This window comes from Rhinoraja longicauda, chromosome 5, assembly GCF_053455715.1.
Source record: "Rhinoraja longicauda isolate Sanriku21f chromosome 5, sRhiLon1.1, whole genome shotgun sequence".
NCBI lineage: Eukaryota > Metazoa > Chordata > Chondrichthyes > Rajiformes > Arhynchobatidae > Rhinoraja > Rhinoraja longicauda.
The window spans coordinates 49994653-50022518 of NC_135957.1; the positions used below are offsets into that span (position 1 = coordinate 49994653).

Below are 27866 nucleotides of genomic sequence, written 5' to 3' on the forward strand. Positions count from 1 at the left end.
CAGATACAGTAGTACAAACCAGCGGTATTAATATTAATTTATCTAACTTCAAGTAACCCTTGAAATTCCCTCTCTCCATCCCTCCCCCACCCTAGTCATCCAACTAGTTTCACTGTCATCATGCTTAATTTCACTGTTTTACTTGCTATCACCTTCTCCACAGCCATCTTTCTTTGTTCGTCATTGCTGGTTTTGATTTGTTCTTTTGTGTACCTTTCATTAATTTGTTCTTTGTACCTCTTCCTATCTCTAATTTGCCTCTTCCCTGACTCTATCTGAAGAAGGGCCCAGCACTTTGTCTTTTTTTTTAAATTCCAGGTCAGTTTGTTCAGAACTACAAAAGGAAAAAAAAACTTTTTAAGACAAGTCAATTTTTCATTTTAATATGGATACGTAAAATTTGGAATGAGTATGCATTATTATACAGCATCTATAAACGTATTCTTGAAGAAACCACATTTATAGAGACTTCAGTCATGGATTAAATAAGTATTATAATCATTCTTTAATGAAAGGTAATTCCTGAAAAGAAAGCCAAGGGGAAAAATATAAATTGAAAGGATCATTAGGAACAGAACACAAGGTATGTCAAATATAACAGAGGAACTTACATAATGAATGTCTTGGTATGGCTGTGTAACAGACGAGAAAGACACATCAACATATTGATTTTTAAAAAATGATTGTCATTTGTGATAATTTATTTTGAGCTTCATGGCAGCAAGAGCTGCTGAAAAACAGTCCCCAAGAGCACTTTGTTTCAAACTATACTGGGAGCAGAGGGCTCGGAAAATAAAAACAGATGTGTAAATGCAAATATATATATTCTTTCTTCCCTTTCAGGAAGATTAGTTTACCATATCAAGAATGTTAAATGAACAGAAAGCAGGGAACACAGGTAAAACAGGAGAAGAAAATAAAATAGTTTAGAACCATAATTCATCAAAAAAGGCTACACTTAAGGTACATGGGGTGCTTGCTTATTTCCTCAGATCCATTTATGCCAAAAGCTCCCTTTATGGAAAATAATGCATAAACAACAATTACATTTGCAATATAACCTTCTATATGAAAATACATAGTCTACTCTGCATAGGTAATTGGTCTGTTGTTCACAATCTTTTGCCCCTTGAACACCAACTTTATATATTCATTTAATACTTTCATCTGCAGGCTTCAATCAGGCACAATAGTGTTTAACCTGGGTAGGATTGCTAAAATAAATTGTATACAGCAAAATTAAATTCCCTTTCCTCGAGTAGACAAAGATCTTCTAATATCTAATAAGCTCCTCCCCCTCGAGCAGAAAATGTGTAAATCTTATAGTTTTGCATAACTACAATAGCAGATTCATTAAAAAAATTAAACTACATCTTAATTAAAAAATTAACATCTTCCCCCTTTATACAGATTCAGTAGTACAGTAGGCAAACAAACATCCACCGTGAATGTGTGTCTGCCACTCCGGAACAATACAAGATAAGGCCTCATTAATTATCATTGGCAAAAAATTTACATCATACAATTATACCCATCATTATAAAGATCATCACATCTGACATTTTCAAAAAAGGAGCATAATTATAATAAAAGTGAAAAGCCATTTCTAAGTATTGGTCTTCCTGGTTACTTGCAGCAGCATCTGAAGCTTGACAAGTTGCACTAAATCTAGAATAAAATGTAGCTCATGTCGGCTGAACTGCTTTCTTCAGTTGGTCTACCTCCAGCTGTAAATAGAGAAAACAATATTATCTTTAGTGATGTAAAGATATAGAATTTAATAACATTTAAATTAATCGAAGAAATATCCAAATGGACATCCTTCTCACATGCACTAAATTAAGAATGTTGGTAGGATATTGCACAAGTTATTGGTTGGCTGCAGTTGAAATATAGTATTTGGGTCTGAGCACATCATTGCTTTGGGAAAGATAATACCAATGATGATGGACTTTAATCATGAGCAGAAGGCAGAAATATGTGGGCACCATTCCTTCAAATATAGGTGCCTTATGGCCAGCTACAGCTGAAACGTTGAAAATTCCACCAAAACCTGGCGACTCTTGCATATTGACTCAGTGGGCTATTACTATACGTTCTGGATTTAACCTGGGATTGTATTTACGCATGGCAACATTTTTACTCAACTGCATGCACTGTATCTTGTTACATGTGATATTAAAGGTTTTAGAATGCTATAAAAGGCACAATGCTGTGATAATGCTCATTTTGCACAATAAAATAATTCAACAGTAAAATACAAAGCTTGTTCTGAAAAATAAACGTGAAAACTATTAATTAAATCGCATAAGTAGAACCATTAAAATCTGCTCATTTTCATTTTTACCTGTAAGGAAATGCGGTGTTTCTTTTCTTCTTCAAATTCATACCTTAGTTCAGATAGTTCTTTTCTGTAGACAACACATACATGTCCTGTTACTTTGGAGAGTTCTTTCCCAGTATCAGATATAATTTTTATGCAGGTTTGACTCATCTTTAACCTCATTAGATCAAAATTTCCAACATAAATGTCAGCTCTTACGATGAGGAGGGAAATCACAGACCTCCAAACATTTGATTTTACAAATTCATAATTTTGATGTCCAAAATTCAGAATTTTACATCAAAATTCATAATATGGCGTGTAATGCAACTTTTCAGCGAATAAAGTATGCACGCCAAATGTGCATATGTGTTGCGCTACATTCATGTGTGAAAAATGACTTATTTCCACCAGTCTGTAGTTCCTGGACAACATGTACAATGTCAGGCCTATCATGAGTATATTCTGCTATTTATGGAAAGGTTATTGAACAGAGTTACTTTTTGCAGCACAAAGAAAAAATTGTTTTGTTTTGTATTTTCTATTTTGCTTTTTCCTTACACATCCCAATTCTCTTGGTATTGAATAAAAGAACAATGGTCATAAAATGTATGGCTAAGTTATGAAGAAAGAGTTGATATATGCGACTCGACTAAGCATACGGAAGTACCTGTTGAAGTAAATTTGCACATTAATTGATAATTAGCCCAAAAAGGTGGTAATTGTCTTTTGTGTTGTGTTTTATATTTTAACCGCATCTTAATTAATTAATAGTTATATAATGTTGCACTTAAATTTAATATTTACACATTACAGCTCCACCACTGATTTTCTGGCACTCTTGGTTCCAGAGCTTTGCTGGTTTACAATACAATCCAGTATTAGGGCGGCACGGTAGCGCAGCGGTAGAGTTGCTGCTTTACAGCGAATGCAGCGCTGGAGACTCAGGTTCGATCCTGACTACGGGTGCTGCACTGTAAGGAGTTTGTACGTTCTCCCCGTGACCTGCGTGGGTTTTCTCCGAGATCTTCGGTTTCCTCCCACACTCCAAAGACGTACAGGTATGTAGGTTAATTGGCTGGGTAAATGTAAAAATTGTCCCTAGTGGGTGTAGGATGGTGTTAATGTACGGGGATCGCTGGGCGGCACGGACTTGGAGGGCCGAAAAGGCCTGTTTCCGGCTGTATATATATGATATGATATGATATGAATACAATCCAATATATCTTTATTGTCATTGTACAGGGGTACAACGAGATTGGGAATGCGCCTCCCATACGATGCAATAAATTAATTAGCTAATCAGTATTAAGTATTATACCCAGCTGGCCAAGGAAGTCGGCTATATGTGCTGGCTCCAGTTGGGTTGGATTTCCAGAGCCCCAGCCGCAGCTTGTAAATTCAACCCACCGATCGCCCATGGAAGTCCGGATGAGGTTAAGATTGGCTGCCTTGTCCAGCCTAGGTGCCACATTTTCGGGGAGACTTCCAGGGCGGGGGCATTTCTCGCGGAACCCCTAGCGACCTCTAGTGGCCGAATTGACAAATTGGCCATGGAAGTCCAGATGAGGTAGATTGGCTGCCTTGCCCAGTCTAGGTGCTACATTTTGAGGGAAACTCGCGGGTTGTCGCGGAACCCCTAGCAACCGAATTGACAAATTGCAATTACCGACTGTTTTGCGGAAAAATGTGAGGTGAAATTGGAATGGCGGAAATGAAATAAGAATGCTGAAGCTTTCGGCCAAATTCGGAAGGGTTGGGGTGGGTGAAATCACAATCAAGAAAAAAAGCCTTCAAACATGAGCTCACGGAATTGCCAGCCATAGGAAAGAGTTAAAAAGATATGATCTGAATCTGGCAGCATCAAAAAGTAATTAAGTTACTACATTGGGTTTAGTATTGAATTTGAATATACTATGTTCTCCAATTTACATTTGTACACCATTACAGTGGAATGGTATAAAGGTTGAGATGACTTAGAGCCAACTGCATTTATTTTAAAAAAACAGGAATGAAGGACGTTTCTAATCTATTTTTCACCAATTTCTCCTGTAGTATTACCACTTTGGACAATAAAAGTAGCCAGCCCCAAAGAACAAAATAAAAATGAAAAGCAGTGACAGGAAAAGAGGAATGTGTAGAAGCCCTGTGGAATATAGAAAGCCCTTTATATAGAAAGATAAGGGCCAAGTAAACTGCATATAAGTTTACAATAAATTAAATGCAAAAATTATAAGGCTATTTAAATCATTCACAATGTTTCCATAATTATTTGTCGATCTTAAAGTAATACATCCACTCAGATATTTTGTTTGTTTATGAAAGAGGAAAAAATTCAAACAGTTTTGCTAAACAAATTTCAGTGCAATCTTATGTCTGGTAAATTTCACTTCCAAATGAGTACAGTTTTTTATTGATTCTCACATTAGTTTATTTTAATATGTAGTCTTCAAATTCAATTGCACAAAACTATGGTCCTCTTGAAGTTAATCTCTGCCAAATATTCAGTCAGGCTGTGTTAACAAGTCGCAAAAAAAAAAAATGATATCAACTTAATTGCTTCCTTGTCCAACAGTAGTTAAGGATTCCAAGAAACATTTTTGGTTGCCTACTTTAAGGGTCTGGATGGAGGGGTTAATGAAGGTGAAAAGATGGGACTAAAAACATATAAATAAATAAACTAATAAAGTAATACAATATCTGTAAACAGACTACAAAGTGAAATTATATATATTCTCATCAAAAATAACTATAATTAATACAAAAGTTATTACTTGTGCTGGATCTTCGTTTTCTCAACCAATGTCATCAGGTCAGCTATTTGTGCTTTAATGTCTTCTATGGAGGTCTTGTTCCTATTATCTACCTCAGTTACATCCTTCACCTCAATGGCATTCATTATTCCAGTATTTTGTTTGAACGATGGCTGAAACACAGTTGAAGAACAGGTCATAATATTGATAAGCCGTTTTGAACATATTCAAAGATTTCAGAATCTATTGTACACGTTTATTTGGCCAATGCCATACCTTTTTAATTATTTCAGAAGGCTTTGGTTTGGCAGTTACTTCATCTTCTTCTTCTTTGATTGTTTTAGACATTTTATCTAAAGGACTCTCAATTGAAGCCTAAAAAAATTTTGAAATGTTAATAAAATCTAATTAAATTACTATCATTTATTATTTGACAGACTGCCCTGCTTCTCCATTTATACAATGTCTTCTTTCAGTTATGCTCATTAACTATAAAAACCTACTAAAACAAATTAAAACCCTTTATCAAATGCCTTTAAAAATGCAATCCCAATTATAGGTCTATCCATTATATGAAATTAGTCACTGCAAAGTTAACCCTTTGTTGACTGAAGTGGTCTGACAAAGTGATTCATGTAGCAGATGAAATAGAATTGTGTGTTAAATATGGCTTTGTCTGTTTAACCTGCATCCAGATAGCATCAAAATAAAGACAATTAGCATTAGCCGCTTAGTCCAGCTCATAATCTGGGTATATACTAATACCAATTGAAAAGTAATCAATGTCCCAGAGGGGCAATCAATGTCCCAGAGGGGCAAGTAATCAATGGCTTGTATGTCTCGATAGAAAACCATCTATGATTATTTCTTGAAAAGGATACGGTGCAATCATTCCCATGATGGCATTTTGTTATTAATAAGGGGTTCTTTGAGCTGGGAATTTAGAATAACACATTGGCTGAATCAGACTGAAGGATCCCGACCTGAAATGTCACCTATTCTTTTTCTTCAGAGATGCTGCCTGACCCATTGAGTTACTCCAGCACTTTGTGCCTATCTTTGGTACAAACCAGCATTTGCAATTCTTCTGTTTCTAAATCTTGCACTTCTTATTGGTTCAGTTAAAAACAAAGGCAGTGTAAAAGATTTAAAAGAGATCTCCTTTTCCAACTCTTGAAAAACAAACTTAACTTCTTAATAAGAGTCCCAACCCGAAATGGCCTCTGTCCACTTTCGCCAGATATGTTGCCTAATTTGCTCAGTTCCTCCAACACTTGGTTTTGCTTAATTTAGTCATCCCTGCCATTTTATTCTTCATCCCATGGTCAATGGCGCCACCTGTCTGCATTTCTCTGCAGGTTTTTGCTACCTGTGCCACAAATGTCCTGCTCTCCCTCATTTACTACCCCAGTCCCAATTTGCTAATTCGAAAACCATTCTTCCCTGCAAATCTTAGCTCTCAAATTTCCTCTTTCTTTCTGTCTCCTCCTTGCACATCCTTTCACTGCAGGGACAAGTCAGACAATCCACAGAGATGTACGAGCTTTGTTCTCCAGATTTGTGCCATGGTTTCCTGATGCTGTTGACTTGTCCTAACATGTTTAAGTCTACAGCCCTCAAATACATCCTAAAAATTGGCATTTATTGCAGAGTGGATATTGAGTATTTGGCAGAGGCCACACAGCCAAACTTCAATATTTCTTAGATAGACACAAAAAGCTGGAATAACAGCAGGTCAGACAGCATCTCTGGAGAAAAAGGAACAGGTGATGTTTCGGGTCGAGAGCCTTCTAGTTTAAAAGTGACATCCAGTGAGTGACAATGAACAAGAACTGATGACTCCTTCTTTCCTTTGCCTTGTACCAAAGGTACTTAAATCATTCCATTACTAATTTAACTTGGTGCAGGCTAGGACAGGAATTTGGGGCTGTCCTGCTATTACGGCTTGTCATCTAACGAGACAGCATTTTCAGCCCCGAGGCTACAAGGATTTATACTGGGTTTTTTATACAGGTTAAAAAAAAGTAAAATGCCAATCCTCCGACTTAACACCGAACAAAAGGAACTCACGGGATGTCCGACAAATAAAACACTGGGTGGCCTTCGTCCTGGCATTCTCGGCCTGCTGGCTGTTGGATGAGTAAGTTTCTCACTATAGGACTCTACGGTGTCAAAGCTGATGAGATCTGAAATAGAAACAACACGTTATATTATCCAGTTATAAAAAATATAACAAAACGTTACAAATGGGACCAGCAATGTCAATTTCTAAAAGTTTGGCAACGAACCAGGAATCAAATATTTACTAACCGCACTGTAAAATGGGCTGTCTTTAGTTTAGTAATGTTATATAACGCAGTGAAGTAGCAGAACTTGAACTACTACTAAACAACACCAATATCATTACCACAACTACCAACTGTATTTTTAGATTCAGATTAGTTTGTCATATACATCCATGAAAATTCCCACAAGCATTACTTTATAGATTAATCTAGTTTTAATTCACATCTGCTTTCTTATAATCATCTGGTTATTATTATTATAATGTGGGTCCATTGTTAGAAAGCATGCACATTAACTTCTCATTCCTGCCCCCAAATCTACAATGAATTTTATTCACGGTCTTACCAGTGTCAGAAGCTTTGTCAGGTATTTCTGTTGACTTTGGCCGAATAATCGGTGATACTATGTCAGATTTTGGTCTAAGCACTGTTGAATCAAGATCTGGCTTTGGTCGATTGCAAGGCACCTCTCCATTTGTTCTATTAAAAGAGACAGAACTTGTTAAATGATTGAACATATATTTGAAGACAATCACTTATTAGACAATCTATAATTTCAATTGTCAGTAATTTTTGCATGATAGTTATTAGAGAGGTGCCAGAATTATTACATTGCTCCTGATGATGTGTGACTGATCTAAAACCGTGTCTAACAATCACTTGCGGTGTCATTTCTAGACTTGCCTCTCTCTAATCTCCAAAATAGGCTAAAATAACACCCTACATTATTCAGAGCATATGCATTCCCTGCTTACATTAATTGTGCACACTAAATTAATAAAGAACTGAGCTGCCAACCTCAACATTAATACAGCATCCAATTTAATTGATCTGCAGATTAATATGTCAAGTGAATCCTAGCAAAATCTCCAGAAACATCCACTTCTCTTACTCTCACTTACAGAGTTGAAGGACCTTTATTGCTTGCTTGCCTGCTCCTGCAATTGACTAGAGATACATGCTAATCCAATTTGTTGCACTAATTGATTAGATTGGCATTAGAGAGGATAACATTGCTGGAGAGGACCATGACAAGTAACGAGGGGGAGGGGTGAACAATTTGTGGCATAGATAACATTATATAATTATTTAACCTAAATTTCTAATATTGCCTGCAGTGGAGAAAAAAGGTTGCTCTTCCCTATTAATAAAGGTAACGCAGTTAGCGCTATTTTCATCAAGGGCACAATCTGATCATTATACCAATCAAATATAATTATCAAATACCACTGGACACAAATTACATCTGGATGAACCATATTTTCAGGATCTACAGGGGCACATTTACAACTATCAGTAGAGGCGCTGGCTCGAAGGGCCAAATGGTCTCCTCCTGCACTTATTTTATATGCTTTCTATGGACATGTTTAGCTACATTGTTGTGATTTCAATAAAGTATTTACAAAGCATTTCAGATAGCTGAGCTTTCTAGGCTATTAACACAATTCCAACTAGCCAACTGATTAAAAGTCATCAATCTACAATGCTAACAGTTTTCTCTTTCAGTGGAGGCCAATTCTCTTTATGCTTTCAAGAGAGTTAGATAGAGCTCTTAATGATAGCGGAGTCAGGGGGTATGGGAAGAGGGCAGGAACGGGGTACTAATTGTGGGTGATCAGCCATGATCACATTGAATGGTGGTGCTGGCTCGAAGGGCTGAATGGCCTACGCCTGCACCTATTGTCTATGGATCTACTTTACTTGCGAGGCATCTCCAGCTTTTTAAAAATTTCAGATTTAACAAGCCGCCATTACTCTCCTTCATCATAGCAGTATTTTCATTTCTCTAGGACATTAGCCCATCAGAAATATACTCCTTTGTATTCTCCAACCTGTCTGCCTTCATCAAAACATAATACATGTATGCTTTCTAACTTGATTTTAAAATCAATAATGTTTCATCTGTGTTTATCAAGGGAAAGGCCATGGAAACTAAGGAATGGAGGGAAATGAATAACGAATGATGTCTTTGAACATATCCACATTACAAAAAAAGAATTGCTGATGGTCTTAAAGCAAATTAATGTGAATAAATCCCTATTGCCTCACCACATATACCTTCGGATACTGTGGAAAGCTAGGAAAGAAATTACAGGGGCCTTGGCAGAGATATTTGCGTCATCTTCTGCCATGAATCAGATATCGTAAGACTTGATGGCGTCTAATGCTCTATCTTTATTTTAAAAAGGCTGCAAAGATACATAATGTTTGGGACAAAGACCCATCATTTATTTATTTGCCTCTGTACTCCACAATTTGAGATTTGTAATAGAAAAAAATCACATGTGGTTGAAGTGCACATTGTCAGGTTTTAATAAAGGCAATTCAATACATTTTGGTTTCACCATGTAGAAATTACAGCAATGTTAATACATAGTCCCCCCATTTCAGGGCACCATAATGTTTGGGACACATGGCTTCACAGGTGTTTGTAATTGCTCAGGTGTGTTTAAATGCCTCCTTAATGCAGGTATAAGAGAGCTCTCAGCGCCCAGTCTTTCCTCCAGTCTTTCCTTCACATTCGGAAACTTTTATTGCTGTTTATCAACATGAGGACCAAATTCCCATATTATGTTTCTATCTGTTGAAGTGCCACAGTACAGGGTCTCGGGCCTAATTTACTTGCTGATTTCAATGTTTAAAGGACTATATACCTGGTTGGATTAGTCTGCTTCTCTCAATAATATTAGACAGTATCTAAGTATGTACCCTTTTTGTCTCCAGCATTGCTCAGCACAGTTGAAATTACAGATCGCAAATGTTAATTACAGCGCAGGTCCAATACATTTGTTTTAAAAGAAAATATTAGAGAATGGATCCTTTTGATGATGATGTTGTCATGTGGTTGAATGTGAAAACATACCAAGATGCCAAGATTACATATTAATATTTGTTCATGCCAATGTAAAGAGCTTCCTAAATACTGGAAATCAAAATCAAACTCTAGATACTGAAAAGCTTAAATCAAAAATGATTGCTGGATATAGCAGGTTATGTGGCATCTGTGGAGTGTATAATAGAATCAATCTTTGGAAGTTAATTTTCTAATTCTGCTGAAAGTTTATAGAGTCCCACAGCATGGAAAGGGCCCTTCGGCCCAAATCGTCCATGCCAGCCAAGTTGTCTCACTGAACTAGTCCCATTTGGCTGCATTTGGTGCATTTTACCTCTAAACTTTTCCATGTATCCATTAACTTTTTTTAGATATTGTAACTGGTGGAATCATTGGATATGGGGAGAAGTTGGGCACAGGTTACTGATTGTGGATGATCAGCCATGATCACAATGAATGGCGGTGCTGGCTCGAAAGGGCCTGCACCTATTTTCTTTTCTATGTTTCTAACTGTACTTACCTCTTCAGCATATACCCACCACCCTGTGTGTGAAAAGTTGCCTCTTGAGTTCCCTATAAATCTTTCCCCTCTCATGTTAAACCTATTCCTTCTAGTTTTTGACTCCATAACCTTGGAAAAAGACTATGTGACCATTCACCTTGTACATGCCCCTCATGATTTTGTATACCTTCTATAAGGTCACCTCTCAGCTTCCTCTGCTCAAAGGAAATTAGTCACATCCCATACAGCTTTGCCATATAAGTCAAGTCCTTTAGTCCTGACAACATTCTTGTGAATCTTTTCGCTACCCTTTTCAACATAATGACATTTTTCCAATTGTTGGGTGACCAGAACTTAACACATTAATCCAAGTGCGGTCTGACCAACATCTTTATATGGTTGTGATATGACTTCCCAACTCCTGTACTCACTGCCCTGACTGATGATAAACATGCCAAATGCCTTTTCGTCATCCTGTCTATATGTGTCTCCACTTTCAGAGTAATATGCTACCTTGATTAAATGGTACTAGTATAAGGAGGTTGAACAAACTTGGATTATTTTCTCTGGAGCATCAGAGTATGAGGGTGACCCAATAGAAGAATATACAACTTGAAAATAATCCAAGTTTGTTCAACCTCTCCTTATACTAGCACCATTTAATCAAGGTAGCATATTACTCTGAAAGTGGAGACACATATAGACAGGATGATGAAAAGGCATTTGGCATGTTTACCATCAGTCAGGGCAGTGAGTACAGGAGTTGGGAAGTCATATCACAACCATATAAAGATGTTGGTCAGACCGCATTTGGATTAATGTGTTAAGTTCTGGTCACCCAACAATTGCAACTGGTAAACTAAAATTCACTCTACTCACAGTGGTTCATATGTCTGTACAAAATAGCTCACAGATTGATTTTCAAGTATGAACCACTGTGAGTAGAGTGAATTTTAGTTTACCAGTTGCATGTTTTAAAAAACTGCCTTTTCACCAATCAATTTCAGAACAAGCAGTCGCCTTAAATTGAAGGGCAAATTATAGGGCAGTCACATTAAATTGAAGGGCAAAGGGCATTGTAGCGTGACACACATCTGGGTAAGGGCAAGAATGAAAACAAAATTGCCTCAGTCTAACTTCAGTAATAATTTGTGTTTTTTGGCTCACAAATATTAATAACAATGGCAATAAATATACTACAAGAACCTCAAGAGGAAAACATCTTACTTGGGTAGAGGGGGAGGCTTCTCTGGTCGTTTGGGAGTAGTAGTAGACCGGAAAGGAAGACTCTTCATGGGAAGGTTGGGTTTTTTGGGTGGTACCAATGGGGCGGCTGGTTTAGCTGACTTCTGATCATCTGCACAGATACAAAAGATACAAACGCATCAATCTGATTATTCAGCTTCTGGTCAATTTGTTAGTCGATTCAATGAACATTTAAATATTAAAAAACAAAAAAATGATTGCTGGAAATTCTCAGCAGGTCAGGCAGCACCTGTTCAGAGAGGAACCATTGATGATTCTGGTTGAGACCTTTCATCAGAATTGAGAAATACTAAAACATCAAACATTTATTAAGTTGGAGAAAAACAGGAAGAGAGGAGAGAATAAAGGGAATGTTTCTGAGAGAATGGAGATAAAGAGTAAATTGGTGGTGGTGCCAATTCAGCAGATAGGTCAGCTACAATTAAAGCGTCTTCTCACCCACCCTCGGCCAGGTGTCTGCCATTCACTCTCTCTTAGTCTCCACCCTCTCACAAACATTCTGTTTCTTTTCTCCACCCCTCTCCCCCTTCAAAAGCTTAACATTATTTTTTAACTTCAGTTCTGTTGAAAGTTCATCTACGTGCAATATGAACTCTGTCTCTGGATGTGCTGCCTAATCTGCTCTTTTCAACAATGCTAAGAGTGTGTCAATATAAATTGTTGTTAGCCCAAACCTTTTGCAATGAATAATCAGCTGAATTAGAAAACCAGAACATGCTCATCGCATCAGGTAGTGATACGGAATGAAGGCAGGCTGAGGACACAGTACAATAGAGATAAAACATCCAGTCATTTACAAAAGAAATTAGATGATATCCATGACTGTACAAATGAGCTGCATGCACTAATAAGAACATAAATTAGGTTCTGCCACAAAAAATGGCTTAGAAATTGTTAAATTGAAACAGCACGAAGTCCATGAATGAGGATAACATTTCCTTTAAGAATGTAATTCCCTCCCTTACCCAAATCATCTCAAAATTGAAGGTTCCTTAATTTTCAATTTCAATTCAGAAGTAGTCAGTGACTAAGCTGTCTCAACATTTCTGGCGAAGGTATCACAAAAAGCTGGAGTAACTCAGTGGGTCAGGCAGCATCTCAGTAGAGAAGGAATGGGTGACGTTTCAGGTCGAGACCCTTCTTCAGTCAACATTTCTGCCGTTCAACATGTGGGACAGAATATATTCTTCCAACAAATTCACAGTGGTGAATTAATGCAACAAAACTAGACTTAACGGGCAACTTATGTAAACTAAATACAACTATTGCTTCATTTTGACCACAAAATCCAAAATGTATCATGAAAATCAATACAATGAAAATGACATAGAAATGCACTGTATACTGGCTTGGTTGGTTTTATGAAAGATTTTCAGCCTAAGGCATGATTATTTATGCCGTGCAGATACAGCCTGATCAGAGACATGTATTGATATTGCACACTTGATTTTATTTTCCAGTAGTCACAGTATTTTAAATATAAACTGAATCTGCTGAAAAATACTTGACATAATTTTACCACATCTGCGGGATAAGAAACAGAATTAACACTTCAGCTCAAAGACTCTTCATCAGACCTGAAATTCAACATTGTTTGTCTTCCTGCAGTTGTGAAGAGACCTGCTGAGTATTTCCAACGTATTCTTTTTTTATTTTAGGTTTCCTGCATCTGCAGATTTTCAATTTTCGCCGTATTTAAGTTGCGTTATCGGTCTTATTAGATGTTGTGATAGTATATATTCTTAATAATGCAATGTATTTAAAAACAAGATAACAGGAAGGTTCTCAAACATTTTTTGTGTGATGCTGAAGTATATTGTGAAATTACAATTTAGAGGCTCAGTTAACTCGAACACTGAGCAGTACAGTATCGGAAGAGGTGCTTTGGCCGATGATGTCTGTGCCAAACATGATGCAAAATCAAGCTGAGTCTTTCTGCCTGCACATTATCATTACTTACAATTACCCTCATTACCTGCAAATTGCATGTGCCTATCTAAAAGCTTCTTAAACACGACTATCCTATCTGCTTCCATCACCACTCCTGGCACTCACAACTGCATAAACCATTTGCCTTGCCCATCTCCTTTAAATTTTGCCATTCTCTCCTTAAAGCTATGCCCTCTCCTATTTGACATTTCCACCAAGTTTTGACTCTTTCTACGACGCCCATAATTTTATAAACTTCCAGTTTTCTCCTCAGCCACCAACACTCTAGGGAAAACTATCCATATTTCTCCAACCAACTTTTATAGCTAATATCTTCTAATCCAAGCAGCATCCTGGTAAACCTCTTCTGCACTCTTCTGTCCAAGAAGTAAGTAATGACAAATACATTATTTCTAAAGCAACAAATCAGAATCTAAAGTCTCGTGTCTACAAGACATTTTTGAACTGTAAACTCCACCACTCCTCAAGGAAGAAGAGAAACTGTTCTACAGGTATCTAAAGACAGAGGTCCAACAGAAATCTTGTTATGTCAAGAACATATGCAATTTGTGAAAAGTGCAGAAGTTTGCTTGTTGCGAATTTTTCAATGCTACCAAATGCCACATTTGTACCTATGAATGGAATGTAACTTGCCCTTACAGGGCAGGACTCCTTTGCACGGGAACGTGCGTACAAGGTCCGGCCGCCTCGTCCGGCTGCCCGACCGTTTCTGCGCCTCTGGTTCTGGGGGGGTCATGTAGCGGCCCCTGGTGGTGGGCCACACACAGTACATAACCTTCGGCTCGTGAGAGGTTACGAGGAGTCCAAGAGCAGGAGATAAGAGAGTTGGGAAGGATGGTGCGACACACGGAATAAAGTGGTGTTGGATAACTCAGTGTGCTGCTTCATTCTTGGACGGACAGCTCCGTGTCCGCCACAAGGAACTTATTAAGGACAAAGAGGCAATCAGCAGCAACTGGAGGGGAATTTGGGTTAACCTTCTCAATTGTATCTCTTCATGAAGCAAGAATCCTCTTCTTCATTTGACACCAGCCTTGCAAGAACCCCAGGCTAACCATCAAAAAGGCTATGCCAACTGCAATACTAAGCCTCAGGAGCAGACAATATTTCTACTGAAGAGCTTTCTAATCCCACCTTTCACATCTGGGAAGAGTAAAGTATACTGGGACCTCCTTTGTCATAATTAAGGAAGGAGACAAATCTGATTGTGGTAACTATGCAGGATTATTTCCTGTCTACCACAGCGTATCATTGCAAGTTGATCTTCAACTACCTCTTCACAGTTGCTGACAAGTTGTTCTCCAAATTACAACATGAATTCAGTCAAATTAGGACATTGTTGATGAAATTCACCATTCACTTTCAATGTATGAACTCTGCTGTTAGTCCTTCGATGTTAAATGTTTGAAGATTAAGACCCCAAACCCAACACAAATGTCACAGTTTAAAGGCCAGCAGCATACCTTGTGACATGGATTACAGAGTAGGCATCTCAAAGCACTACAAGGATACCTCCATGGGTGGCAGAGTGCGCAGCAGCAGAGCTGCTGTCTCAGTGCCAGAGACCTAGATCCTAACTACGGGTGCTGCCTGTGCAAAGTTTGCACATTCTCGCTGTGACTGCATGGGATTTCTCTGGGTGCTTGGGTTCCCTCCCACATTCCAAAGACATGCAGGTTTGTAGTTAAATTAGCTTCTATAAATTGTGGTTAGTGTGAGGAGAGAACTAGTGTATGGGTGATTGTTGGTCAGCACGGATTCATGGCCCAAAGTGCTTGTTTCCACGCTGTATCTCTAAACTAAACTAAACTCAAGTGAGTGAAAGCAAGTCCTCTTTAATCCCAGAGCACTTCTAAAGAAGGAGCAAGGTCCTCATGCAGTGGCTTTTACACCAGGATGCACACAAGATTGACACTCCTTTTCAACATGCACCCTAATTCACTGTTGATCAGATCTACAGAACATGAAAGCAGAATACAAAAGCAAGTTTGTTCTCTTTGATTCTGACTCTTCTAAATTGGCATCTCCAAAAATCAAGTGTCCAGACAGATTGTGTCCACAAGATGAACTTTTTGGCATGTTCCAGGATTTTTTACTATTTGGCCTGAAATAGAATTTGGACTTAATCTGCTATATATAGCTTTGATAAATGTGTTCAATTCAGGATTCTGAGACTTAATTCCTCAAAAGGTTCAGTTAAAAAAAAGTGCACAAAAAGTCAGGCAGTCTGGTAATTAAATCAGACATGGGAATGGATTATGTGCTCTCTCCTTCAAGACATTGCCTGCTAACAGAGGGTAACAGTCATATTATTTTCTACAGCATAGGAGCATTAGGAAATGGTGCATTTTACTGTGAACATTACTCCATTCTTTATTAATATATGCAAAAGTAAGTCATCTTGACAGTCTATAACTCCCCTCACCACTCAGAAGTTATCACTTCCAGAATTACTAAATAAATGTGGTGGAATGCCCTTGTTTGTTTGAATTAGCCAGTTTACATCAAAAGTAGCTCCAAGTGGCACCCGCATTATCACCATTTGGGTTACAGAAATTTGCCATGACAGAATTCAAAATCACCACTCAAAAAATTGATAGCAAATTATATTCACTCTCATAGGATTTGTGAAAACGAAGTAAATAAATAAATACATTTATTTTCATTTTCAACTTGTGATTCTCGATGTATGTGCAGTTAAAATAGCTTTGCATTCTTGTGAAGAATGATCATACACCCTGTTTACTAGGAACACAATGCCCCCCTCGTAACCCAGGGGTCACCTGTAGTTTTAATATCACAAATTACCAGTCAGAAATTAAAATTTTCTGAAACGACTCACAGAAGTGTAATTCCAGGGAAATTACAATACTCTTGGTTCAGGTGCAAGGCAGTGAGCTGGCAAATAATGAGACTGAACAGACTGTCCATCTTAGGTTGAAAATGAAAATGGAAAATAAAGCTAAAAATGCTGAACTGAAACCAATCCAGTTCTTTCCATCATAACCGATCATTACAAAACACTCTGCCAATTTTTTCACCACAGCATCTGCTTTGTTACTTACCAAGACCACTTTGCTGCTCATATTCTGGATCTATGCATGAAGCCTGTATTTTTGCTTGTTAGTACACAAGTCTGAATAATTAACGTGCAAAAAAAACCAAGAACTGGTTTGAAAGACAAGTCCTCATGATCAACTGGCCAAAGAAATGAACTAAAACTACATTATTTGGCAAGTTATGGCCCAGATCTTAATGATCTAGTGACCATGCCTAGAATTGTTGTCCCGACCTACATTAACCTGAAATCAGTCCGAAGAAGAGACTCGACCCGAAATGTCACCCATTCCTTCTCTCCAGAGATGCTGCCAGTTACTCCAGCATTTTGTGTCTATCTTTGATTTAAACCAGCATCTGCAGTTCTTTCCTACTACATTAACCTGATGCAGATGTGGACAACCTCTCTCACTGGCTATCCACACTGCCAGTTCAGCAGATTCACTGGAGGCAAAGCAAGCAAAATTCCAGGCCAACTTGATCCCCAAAACAGCCCTAAAAGTCTTCCACAGAGAGCAAAGGGAGTGGGCACTGTCAGTTGATAATGTTTTCTCACAGAAATTGGGACATTTTGACAGAAAATTGAAGCAGCAAACAAGATACTATATAAATAATTAAAACTTTACAATTAAGTTTCATCAAAGGTAATTTACCTTAGAGGCTTCTGAACCATTTGCATATTCATTGCATTGAAATCAATCAAGCCCTAGATCCTTCATTAGATCTGACAGTCCCTTACAATCAGAGGCAGGTGAAGTTATAATGGGAAACAAGGAAATGGCAGAAGAGTTAAATGAGTACTTTGGTTCTGTCTTCACTAAGGAAGACACAAACAATCTGCCAGAAATACTACAGGACCGAGGATCTAGTGGGAGGAACTGAAGGGAATCCGCATTAGTCAGGAAATGGTGTTAGATAAACTGTTCTGACTGAAGGCAGATAAATCCCCAGGGCCTGATGGTCTGCATCCCAGAGTACTCAAGGAGGTGGCCCTAGGAATCATGGATGCATTGGTGATCATTTTTCAATGTTCTCTCGACTCTGGATCAGTTCCTGTGGACTGGAGGGTAGCCAATGTAACTTCACTTCTTAAGAAATGAAGGAGAGAGAAAACGGGGAATTATAACCAGTTAGCCTTACATCAGTAGTGGGGAAGATGCTTGAGTCGATTATTAAAGATGTTATAGCAGTGCATTTGGAAAGCAGTGACAGGATCGGACAAAGTCAACATGGATTTATGAAGAGGAAATCATGCTCGACTAATCTTCTGGAAATTATTTGAGGATTTAACAAGTAGAATGGATTGGGGAGAGCCAGTGGATGTGGTGTATCTGGACTTTCAAAAAGCCTTTGAGATTAGTGTGCAAAATTAGAGCACATGGTATTTATTGGGGGTAAGGTATTGACATGGACAGAGAACTGGTTGGCAGATAGGAAGCAAAGAATAGAAATTAACGGGTCCTTTTCAGAATGGCAAGCAATGACTAGTAGGGTGCCTCAAAGCTCGGTGCTGGGACCCCAGTTATTTACAATATATATTAACAATAGACAATAGACAATAGGTGCAGGAGTAGGCCATTCAGCCCTTCAAGCCAGCACCGCCATTCAATGCGATCATGGCTGATCACTCTCAATCAGTACCCCGTTCCTGCCTTCTCCCCATACCCCCTCACTCCGCTATCCTTAAGAGCTCTATCCAGCTCTCTCTTGAAAGCATCCAACGAACTGGCCTCCACTGCCTTCTGAGGCAGAGAATTCCACACCTTCACCACTCTCTGACTGAAAAAGTTCTTCCTCATCTCCGTTCTAAATGGCCTACCCCTTATTCTTAAACTGTGGCCCCTTGTTCTGGACTCCCCCAACATTGGGAACATGTTTCCTGCCTCTAATGTGTCCAATCCCCTAATTATCTTATATGTTTCAATAAGATCCCCCCTCATCCTTCTAAATTCCAGTGTATACAAGCCCAATCGCTCCAGCCTTTCAACGATTTAGACGAGGGAATTAGATGTGATTGAAGGGCCGAATGGCCTACTCCTGCACCTATTTTCTATTCCATTTCTATGACAGCACAGGATCAAAGAGTTACCGTTTCAGCTGAAAGGCTGGGCTATCTCACAAGACTAAACAGTCTCCACGGGCAGAGCAAACATACATATTTGGTGTTCATTGTGTCAGGATCAAATCCTCAAATGGAACCTCAACCTAATGGTCATTATTACATTTCCCATCAGTCGTTTTCAAATTCCAGTGGTTTCAGTTGTCAGAAAGTTAGATCAAGCCCATTATTTTTTCTGATTTCCCCTGATTCAGGCTTTACCAGCCTGTTCCACCAATCCTTTGCTGCCTGCTGTCGCCCTTGCCGACAGCGCTTTCCTTGGGGCTGCTGCCACCGACAGGAAGAGTTCGATCACTGTGGAGTCCCTCCCCTCTCACCAGCTGTCGGCGATCACATTGTCCTCTCCACCACCTTCTCCTCCTTTTCACCTACTGTCACCGACATCTTCCAAAGTAGAGTATGTCACTGACTCCGGGGGGGAGGGGAGAAAGAGAAGGAGAGGGCTGTAGAGGAGAAAGCGGTAGAGTGACAGGAGAAGGAGGAGGTGGAGGGAGAAGAAGATGCCAAATGGACAAAGCGATGTCCATCAGAAGAGAAGTAGCAGCTGGTGAGAGGGGAGGGAGCCCTACAGTGACCAAGTGCTGACCAGGCCTGAATAAATGCTGTCCGCAGAAGATACAGCACAGGCTGCAACAACAGTCCCATCCACTGGACCATGCAATGGGTGAAGAAGGGCTCGTTGGTACACCTTGCGAGCCAGGGGTGGGTCAGCAGGTCCATCTGCTATTACCAGAATCTGCTATAAAGAGGTCCATTAAAACAAGGGTTTACTGGATATCAAAAAGGTATAAATAAATAGAAAGACAAAGAGTGCCATACGAGTACTAATTGCAAGGAGGAACTAGATAAATGCTTGTTGATACCAGGAATGAGAGATAGGAAAGTTAAGGGAACGTGATATTTTGTAGAACTCGGGATTCATCAGCCAATATTGAAGGTTTGCATTTCTGAATATTTCAATGTCATCCAATGACACTCACTGAAAGCATAAAAATATAAATTTAACACAACAGCTCAAGTGAGAGGTGCAAACCTTAAAACTTGCAAAACCATTTAAACTTGGGAAAGTAAAGGTTTAATAATGCATGAGAGGTACAAACCTAATGTGTTAAGATAAACATTTAACAGTTCACCGCCTGCAAAACGAAAAGTGGTATTGACTGCGGAATGCTTCTTCACTCAGCCGAAAATATACCACAATAAATTTTTGCTTTGATGAAGCGGAAGAACATTTTTTTTCTTCACATTTCTCTATGGAAAAACCATGCAATGCAGCAAAGATGCACTGAGTAATTAGACATCAGCAAATTGCAGATTGTGCACCATCAAACAGAAAAACAAAGCACAGGTTTTAAAGCAGAAGAAATAAAGCAGCATTGGGAAAAGCTATTTCAATTGTTATTTCACGGAACTGCGTTAAAAAAACTTCATTAGGAGGTATGGTAATTAATGACGCGAATAGAAAGTTGTAAAGGAGACTGGATTGGTGAAGTGTTTGGATATGATATTGCCATGCAGGAATCAAGTGTTTAGAACAAAAGTAATATGTTTTCTAAAGTAAAAAACAAGGCATGTGGTTTATGCTAGCATTTGGTCAGAAATAAATTAGTCCTTGGCTGCTAATGCCAAAGATTGAAAGAACAATCACCACATTTGCATTTCAATTATAGACAATAGAAACAAACATCAAATATGACTATAACCAGGGTTAATAATCTTGGAAAAATATCTGATGCTGGCAAACAAAACAGATTTCTTCGCCCAAGATTTAAGGAAAAGAGATTTAAGAATTCATTCTGTGCCTATATACAATGATTATACCTCCATCACTCTCTGGGTTGAGAATTCCCAAGAGTTCAGAGAAGCAAAATTCTCTTCAAGGGTCCAGTGGCAGCGGGGGGTGCTGATTCCTAGATCCAGGAGTTTAGAGATGAGTTTGCATGAGATTCTGGTGAAGGCAGAACTACAGTTGATAAATAGGAGTTTAATGCAGGAGTCCTTGTTGTCTGGATGTTTCAGAGACTTGTTTCAGTCCAGGGAGATGGAGTCTGCTGTGGACCTATTCCAGTGGTAAGCAAACTGCAGTTGGTCAAGGCTGGCTGGTAGGTTGGAGTTAGCATGCACAATCTCCAGTCTATCAAAGCACTTCATGATGGTGGATGTCCGAGCCACTGGATAGTAGTCATTAAAGTATGTTACCTTCCTTTTCTTTCGCACTGAGATTATAGTGGTGACCTTAAAGTAGGTGGGAACTTCAGAATGTAGTAGTGAGAGGTTAAAGGCGTTCAAATGCTTCTGCCAGCTGATCCACACAGGACCCGAGGATGCGGCCAGAGATTTCATATGGAGCAGTTGTTTTATCTTCTATTAGGTTTCCCTACAACCTCCAGCATTCCAGAGAAAACAATCCAATTCTGCCCAACTGCCTCCTGAAGCCAATACCCCCTAATCCAGGTATCATACTGTCTACCCTTTCCAAAGCCTCTTCATCCTCCCTGTAATGTGGCAACCAGAACTGCACACACTATTCTAAAAGTTGCCAATAAAGCTGCATCATGACTCTCTGACACTTGTACTCAATGTGCCGACCTATGAAAGCAAGCATACCATTTGCCTTCTTTATCACTCTACCTACTTGTGTTGCCACTTGCAGAGTTATTGACTTGGACCCCAAGATCCCTCACCACATCAATGGTGTTAAGGGTCATGCTATTATTTGTACATTTTCCCTTTACATTTGTCCTCTCAACGTGCAACACCTCACACTTTTTTTTTACAATTGCTCTTATTAAACTCCAACCTCATCCAGAGCTTTGGCATTCACAATCCAAAAGAACTGGGGAGTTCAATCATTGAGTAGATTCAGTACAGAACTGGATATTTTCAGACATCAAAGGAATCATTGGATATGCAGTTCATACATGAATATGGCAGAGAAAAATATCAACTGCAGTCTTATTGAAGGCACGAGGGATAGAATGTTCCAGTTCTGCTTTTATTTTTCATCATAGTGTAAAAGGAAAAAGAGGCAAAGCTGCCAATATATTTTGATTTGACACTGTCTCTTGAATTATGGAGCAGACTGAAAAAATTGAATAGTCTGCTTACATGTCTTATTTGCTCAGCAGCTATTGTTCTGGATCATGAACTATCATTTATAATTTATTACTATGAAACTACCATTTTATTTGTCTTAGGACTTGCTTGAAAACAAAATGTAGACTTTTTAAGCACTTAACAGCCATGCTGTTAAAAGCTGTTTTTTTAAAAACAAAACAGTAATTGTAATATAAAAACTATGACCCAATTGTTGATCAAAACCCCTCAAGAAAGATTGTGCTATACTGCCAAAACCACTTCCTGACCAGATTTGAGGCAGGATGCATAATCATGACAGCAACATAATTTTCTTGCTAGCTTGAGGATCATGAGCATTCTGATATTATACAGTCTTCCATCTCATGATTATCTTTGAAAAATTAGTTTACTTTATTATTGTCATGTGTACTGAGGTACAGAGAGAAGCTTTTTGTTGTGAGTGTTGCAGTCAGTGAAAAGACTAAACATGAGATTGATCCATTAACATGTGAATGCAGTTCATACATCAAACTTTATTTCTCCCGGTTGCTTGCAGCACATTAGCAGTTGCTTAAGTCTACACTTTCCAGTGACTAACATTTTTCAGTCATCAATGGAACCACAAGTTCCAATACGGTACAATTTAAATATTTCTGCACAGGACATTTCATTTATTTGTTTTGGGGAAAAAAGTAAAGTATTAATGATCTTTTTTGTTGTTGAAATTGTAAGGATATAGGTGTTGCCCAACTTGTACGAGTAACTTAATCCAGTACAACAGCAACCTTTACAACCAAAAGAAATTGTTTCAAGCATTGGAAATAGAAGTTGAACAAGTTGATCTATCTTAGGCAGAACATGATAATGTGAAGAAAACAAAGATAGAGATATAGATTCAGAAGGTAAATGAAAACCAAATAAAAATTCTGCAGATGTGTGAAATAAAATCAGGAAATTCTGGAAACACATGGATCTTGGATCTGAACCATTACACATTTCCCATAGGTGTTGCCCGACTTAAGTGATTTCAGTATTTTTAAATTATTTTTATTATATATTCAAAGGAGTGTTGAGAAGTGATGAACTGTAATTTTTTTTTACTGGATCTTTGATTTTTTTTTGTTCTGATTGTTTTGCTTCGATTTAAATCACTTTTTAATCTACACACCCCCTCCCCTCCCCCAATTCCTTCAGAGCGACCAAGGTGAATTTCCTGAAGCTTAAACAACCACCGAAAAATGCCAAACAAAATTGACTACCATTATTTTAACATTATATAGGATATACCATCACTCATAATCCTGGTGAAAACCGACCTCAAGGTTATCAGGTGTGGTTCATTCTCAATCCTCGATTATGGGGTTGGGGGGAGTTGGTGGGAGATCGTTGTGTAGCCAAATCCTATTTCAAAAATCTACGCATAACTATCAATGCCACCGGTACAAAGCAAAAAGAAAAGTGAACGCTACACTGTAAAGGTGTCAATTTTAAGATTAAATGTTAAATTCTTCTGAGAACGTTTATATATGGAAAAAATTGGTGGTATTCTGATGAGCACAGCAATTATCCCCAGTGCCCTTGCCAATATTTAATTTTTAACTAATATTATATTACAAAAAAATAATTCTAAAATCAAACTGCAGGAGGAACTCGAGCAGCATTTGTGGAGTGAATGGACAGATGATGTTTCAATGTCGGCACCTTTCTTCAGACAAATAGAGATGATCTTTTCATTATCTATAGTACTCTGGGTGATTTGTGAATAAACTCTCTCTCTCTCTCTCTCTCTCTCTCTCTCTCTTTCAAGTTTTCTGCTTTGCAACTGTGCTGGCTCACGAAAAGTATTTTATATTTCACTAAAAGTAAACAGCATCTCATATTTCATAGAAACAGTAGGTCATTCGGCCCTTCGAGCCAACATCACCATTCAATTTGATCATGGCTGATCATCTAAAATCAGTACCCCGTTCCTGCTTTTTCTAGTTACTCCAGCGTTTTATGTCTAACTTTGGTGTAAACCAGAATCTGCAGTTCCTTCCTAGCACAGTAATTATATGGCTGGACAAGTAGTCTAGAACTATAGATAAGGAGGGACAATCTTAAATCTCCCTACAGCATCTTAAGGAATTTAAATTCAATGAATTATATCCATCTGCAATGGAGCTAATATGAAGCTAACAATTGTGCAATCTATCTGGTCACCTCACATCATTTAATGTTAATGCCATCTTAAATCTATGCCTTTAACGCTGAACTATTTATGACTCCTGAACAACTGCAGTAGTTGCTCTCTGAAAGCAACTCCAGTCAAAAACCATTGGAAATCAACAGTAAACATTAGACGTGACAGTGACAATCTAATGCTTGAATGAAGTAAAAACAGAATCCTAAAAGGATTTAATATACGTCATTCTTTTTTATCAAATTTGGTTGTTTGAGCTGTTGTCCCCAGATTGATTTAAATATGCATGCAAGATCAGAATTAACATGGTAACCAAAAAAAAAAAAAGAGTTGAGAGGTTTAAATCAAAATTTAGATTTCAACAAAACTTCTATGGCATTGGTAAAAGGAAAGTAGATTAAGAACCACTTAAACAAATTTCAACTGATTAAAATATCATCAGTTACTACACAGTAGCCTGTGCATCTGTTACTACACAGGCCATTTTCCATTTGGCAGTATCACATTTATATGTGCACAAATATTTAGTCCATTTCTGAACTTACCTTTCTCTTCAATCCTTGGAGCAATTGCATCAATTTTGTCTGGATGAGCCTTTTTAAATTCAAACTTCTTTTCAGCTGGAGGTGGCTCCGGTTTTGAAACTGCAAGAGGCAACATTTCACAATCAGTGTCTTTCGATTCAGACTACTTCAATTACATCGATTTTCAATAATTAAATGCAGTAAAAGCTTAATAGGACGTTATTTAAAACTGTGTGGTCTCTGTGCAATAAGCACCAACTTCCTGTGTTATACATATTGACCAATAATACGGGGGCAGGAATTTAAAAAAGCAAACAAAGCGGACTGAGCGCACGAAATGTACATTCCACTCCATGGTGCAGTTCAAACAGTAATTCAGAGGTATTTCACCGTGTACCAGAAATCAGTAATAAAATAAAAACTGCATATGCACCAAATTAATTTTCACTTAAAGCCCCAAAGGAAGCCCTCTTCGCTGTTGATAATCTCTGTTGATTTAATCTTAAAATTACCCAGCCTCATCACTTTTGCATTTTATGTAATAACCGGTGGCAGGGTAAAGTTCTACCAACAAAAAAAGAATCATAGTCTGAATTTCCTGAACAATTTAAAATTGCTTTAACTGGTTTTGTTTTAAAACACACGTTGAATTGTGAGACTGAATCATTGAATAGCCCATTGACATTTTCCATGTGTGAAACCCCCTCCTGGCCTGACCTATTTAAAAACAATCTTGTCAAATATCAAATTAGGCTTGAACAGAGGAGTTGAGGAGTCTATAAACTGCGTTTCACAATATGTTTATTTTATCACTGCATTCCCCACCCAAGTCACATCAGCTTTTCGTTCTCACCTAGCAAACAACTACCAATGCTGTTTCCTTTATCATTGTTACTTTTTTTGCATATCTTTCATTCATTTGTTCTATATCTCTTTACATAATCGTCTACATCTCTAGTTTCTCTTTCCTGTGACTTTCACTGAAGAGGGGTCTCGACACAAAATGTCACCCATTCCTTCTCTCCAAAGATGCTGTCTGTCCCATTGTGTGACTCCAGCATTTTGTGTCTAAATTCAGTTTAAACCAGCATCTGCAGTTCCTTCCTATATGTTTATTTTTAGATTGAAAATGATGAAATCATTTTGTGCAACCCTTTCACCACAGATCAACTTGAAATAAAACTTTGCCCAGATACAGTGCCCTCCATAATGTTTGGGACAAAGACCCATCATTTATTTATTTGCCTCTGTACTCCACAATTTGAGATTTGTAATGGGAAAAAAAATCACATGGTTGAAGTGCACATTGTCAGATTTTATTGAAGGGTATTTTTATTCATTTTGGTTTCACCATGTAAAAATTACAGCTGTGTTTATACATAGTCCCCCCCCCATTTCAGGGCACCATAATGTTTGGGACAAATGGCTTCACAGGTACTCCTCCAGTCCTTCCATCATCTTTGGAAACTTATTGCTGTTTATCAACACGAGGGCCAAAGATATGCCAATGAAAGTCAAAGAAACCATTGTGAGACTGAGAAACAAGAATAAAACTGTTAGATACCAAACTCAACTGTTTGGAACATCATTAAGAAGAAAGAGAGCACTGGTGAGATGAATAATCACAAAGGGACTGACAGGCCGAGGAAGACCTCCATAGCTAATAAGAGAAGAGTTCTCGCTGTAATAAAGAAAAATCCCCAAACACCTGTCCGACAGATCAGAAACACTCTTCAGTAGTTAAGAGTGGATTTGTCAATGATCACTGTCTGCAAAAGACCATGAACAGAAATACAGAGGCTACACTGCAAAATGCAAACCACTGGTTAGCCGCAAATATAGGATGGCCAGGTTACAGTTTGCCAAGAAGTACTTAAAAGAGCAACCATAGTTCTGGAAAAAGGTCTTGTGGACAGATGAGAGGAAGATTAACTTATATCAGAGTGATTGAAAGAGCAAAGTATTGAGGAGCGTTGGAATTGCCCACGATCCAAAGCATATTACCTCATCTGTGAAACTCAGTGGTGGGGGTGTTATGGCCGGTGAATGTATGGCTGCTGAAGGTACCGGCTCACTTATCTTCATTGATGATACTTCTGCTGATGGTAGTATCATAATGAATTCTGGCGTGTCGACACATCCTATCTGCTCAAGTTCAAACAAATGCCTCAAAACTCATTGGCCGACGGTTCATTCTGCAGCAAGACAATGATCCCAAACCTACCGCTAAAGCAACAAAGGAGTTTTTCAAAGCTAAAAAATGGTCAATTCTTGAGTGGCCAAGTCAATCACACAATCTGAACACAATTGAGCATGCCTTTTACATGCTGAAGTGAAAACTAAAGGGGACTAGCCGCCAAAACAAGCATAAGCTAAAGATGGTTGCAATATAGGCCTGGCAGAGCATCACCAGAGAGGACACCCAGCAATTGGTGATGTCCATGAATCGCAGACTTTAAGCAGTCATTGTATGCAAAGGATATGCAACAAAATACTAAACATGACTACTTTCATTTACATGACATTATGGTATCCTGAAATTTAGGGGGGGGGGGGTCGACGACTATGTATAAACACCTGTAATATCTACATGGTGAAACCGAAATGTATAAAAATGGCCTCTATTAAAATCTGACAATGTGCACTTTGACCACATGTGATTTTTTTCTATTACAAATCTCAAATTGTGGAGTACAGTGGCGAATAAATAAATGATGGATTTTGTCCCAAACATTATGGAGGGCATTGTACTTTCAAGTTATACATCTCAAGTTGCAATTGATGTACAGCCTAACAGCCTCAGTACCAGTCAAGAACAAGATCGTTGCAGTCTCCTAATGAAACAAGAAACTGCAGACGATGGAATCTGGAGCAAAATAACTCAGCGGACCAGGCAGCGTATGAGGAGGGAATGAACAGACAGCATTTCAGTCAGGATCTTTATTCAGACTCGTGGCAAAAGGGGGCCACGGATGGACAGCAACAGAAAAGGGC

General features: G+C 38.4%; 1 protein-coding gene across 4 annotated transcripts in view; it reads right to left on the reverse strand.

Moving 5' to 3' along the window:
- Positions 1 to 407: 407 nt before the first annotated feature.
- Positions 408 to 27866, reverse strand: part of cd2ap (CD2-associated protein) — a 122131-nt gene continuing 94672 nt past the window's right edge. For all 4 annotated transcript variants that reach the window (XM_078400154.1, XM_078400153.1, XM_078400152.1 and 1 more), the window contains 8 exons: positions 24894 to 24992; positions 11924 to 12053; positions 7708 to 7841; positions 7147 to 7262; positions 5353 to 5451; positions 5098 to 5249; positions 2348 to 2411; positions 408 to 1727 (listed from right to left, as the gene is read on the reverse strand). In XM_078400154.1, coding sequence (XP_078256280.1) covers positions 1686 to 1727; positions 2348 to 2411; positions 5098 to 5249; positions 5353 to 5451; positions 7147 to 7262; positions 7708 to 7841; positions 11924 to 12053; positions 24894 to 24992 — 836 coding nt within the window. In that variant the 3' untranslated portion in view covers positions 408 to 1685. The remainder of the gene's footprint in view (positions 1728 to 2347; positions 2412 to 5097; positions 5250 to 5352; positions 5452 to 7146; positions 7263 to 7707; positions 7842 to 11923; positions 12054 to 24893; positions 24993 to 27866) is intronic.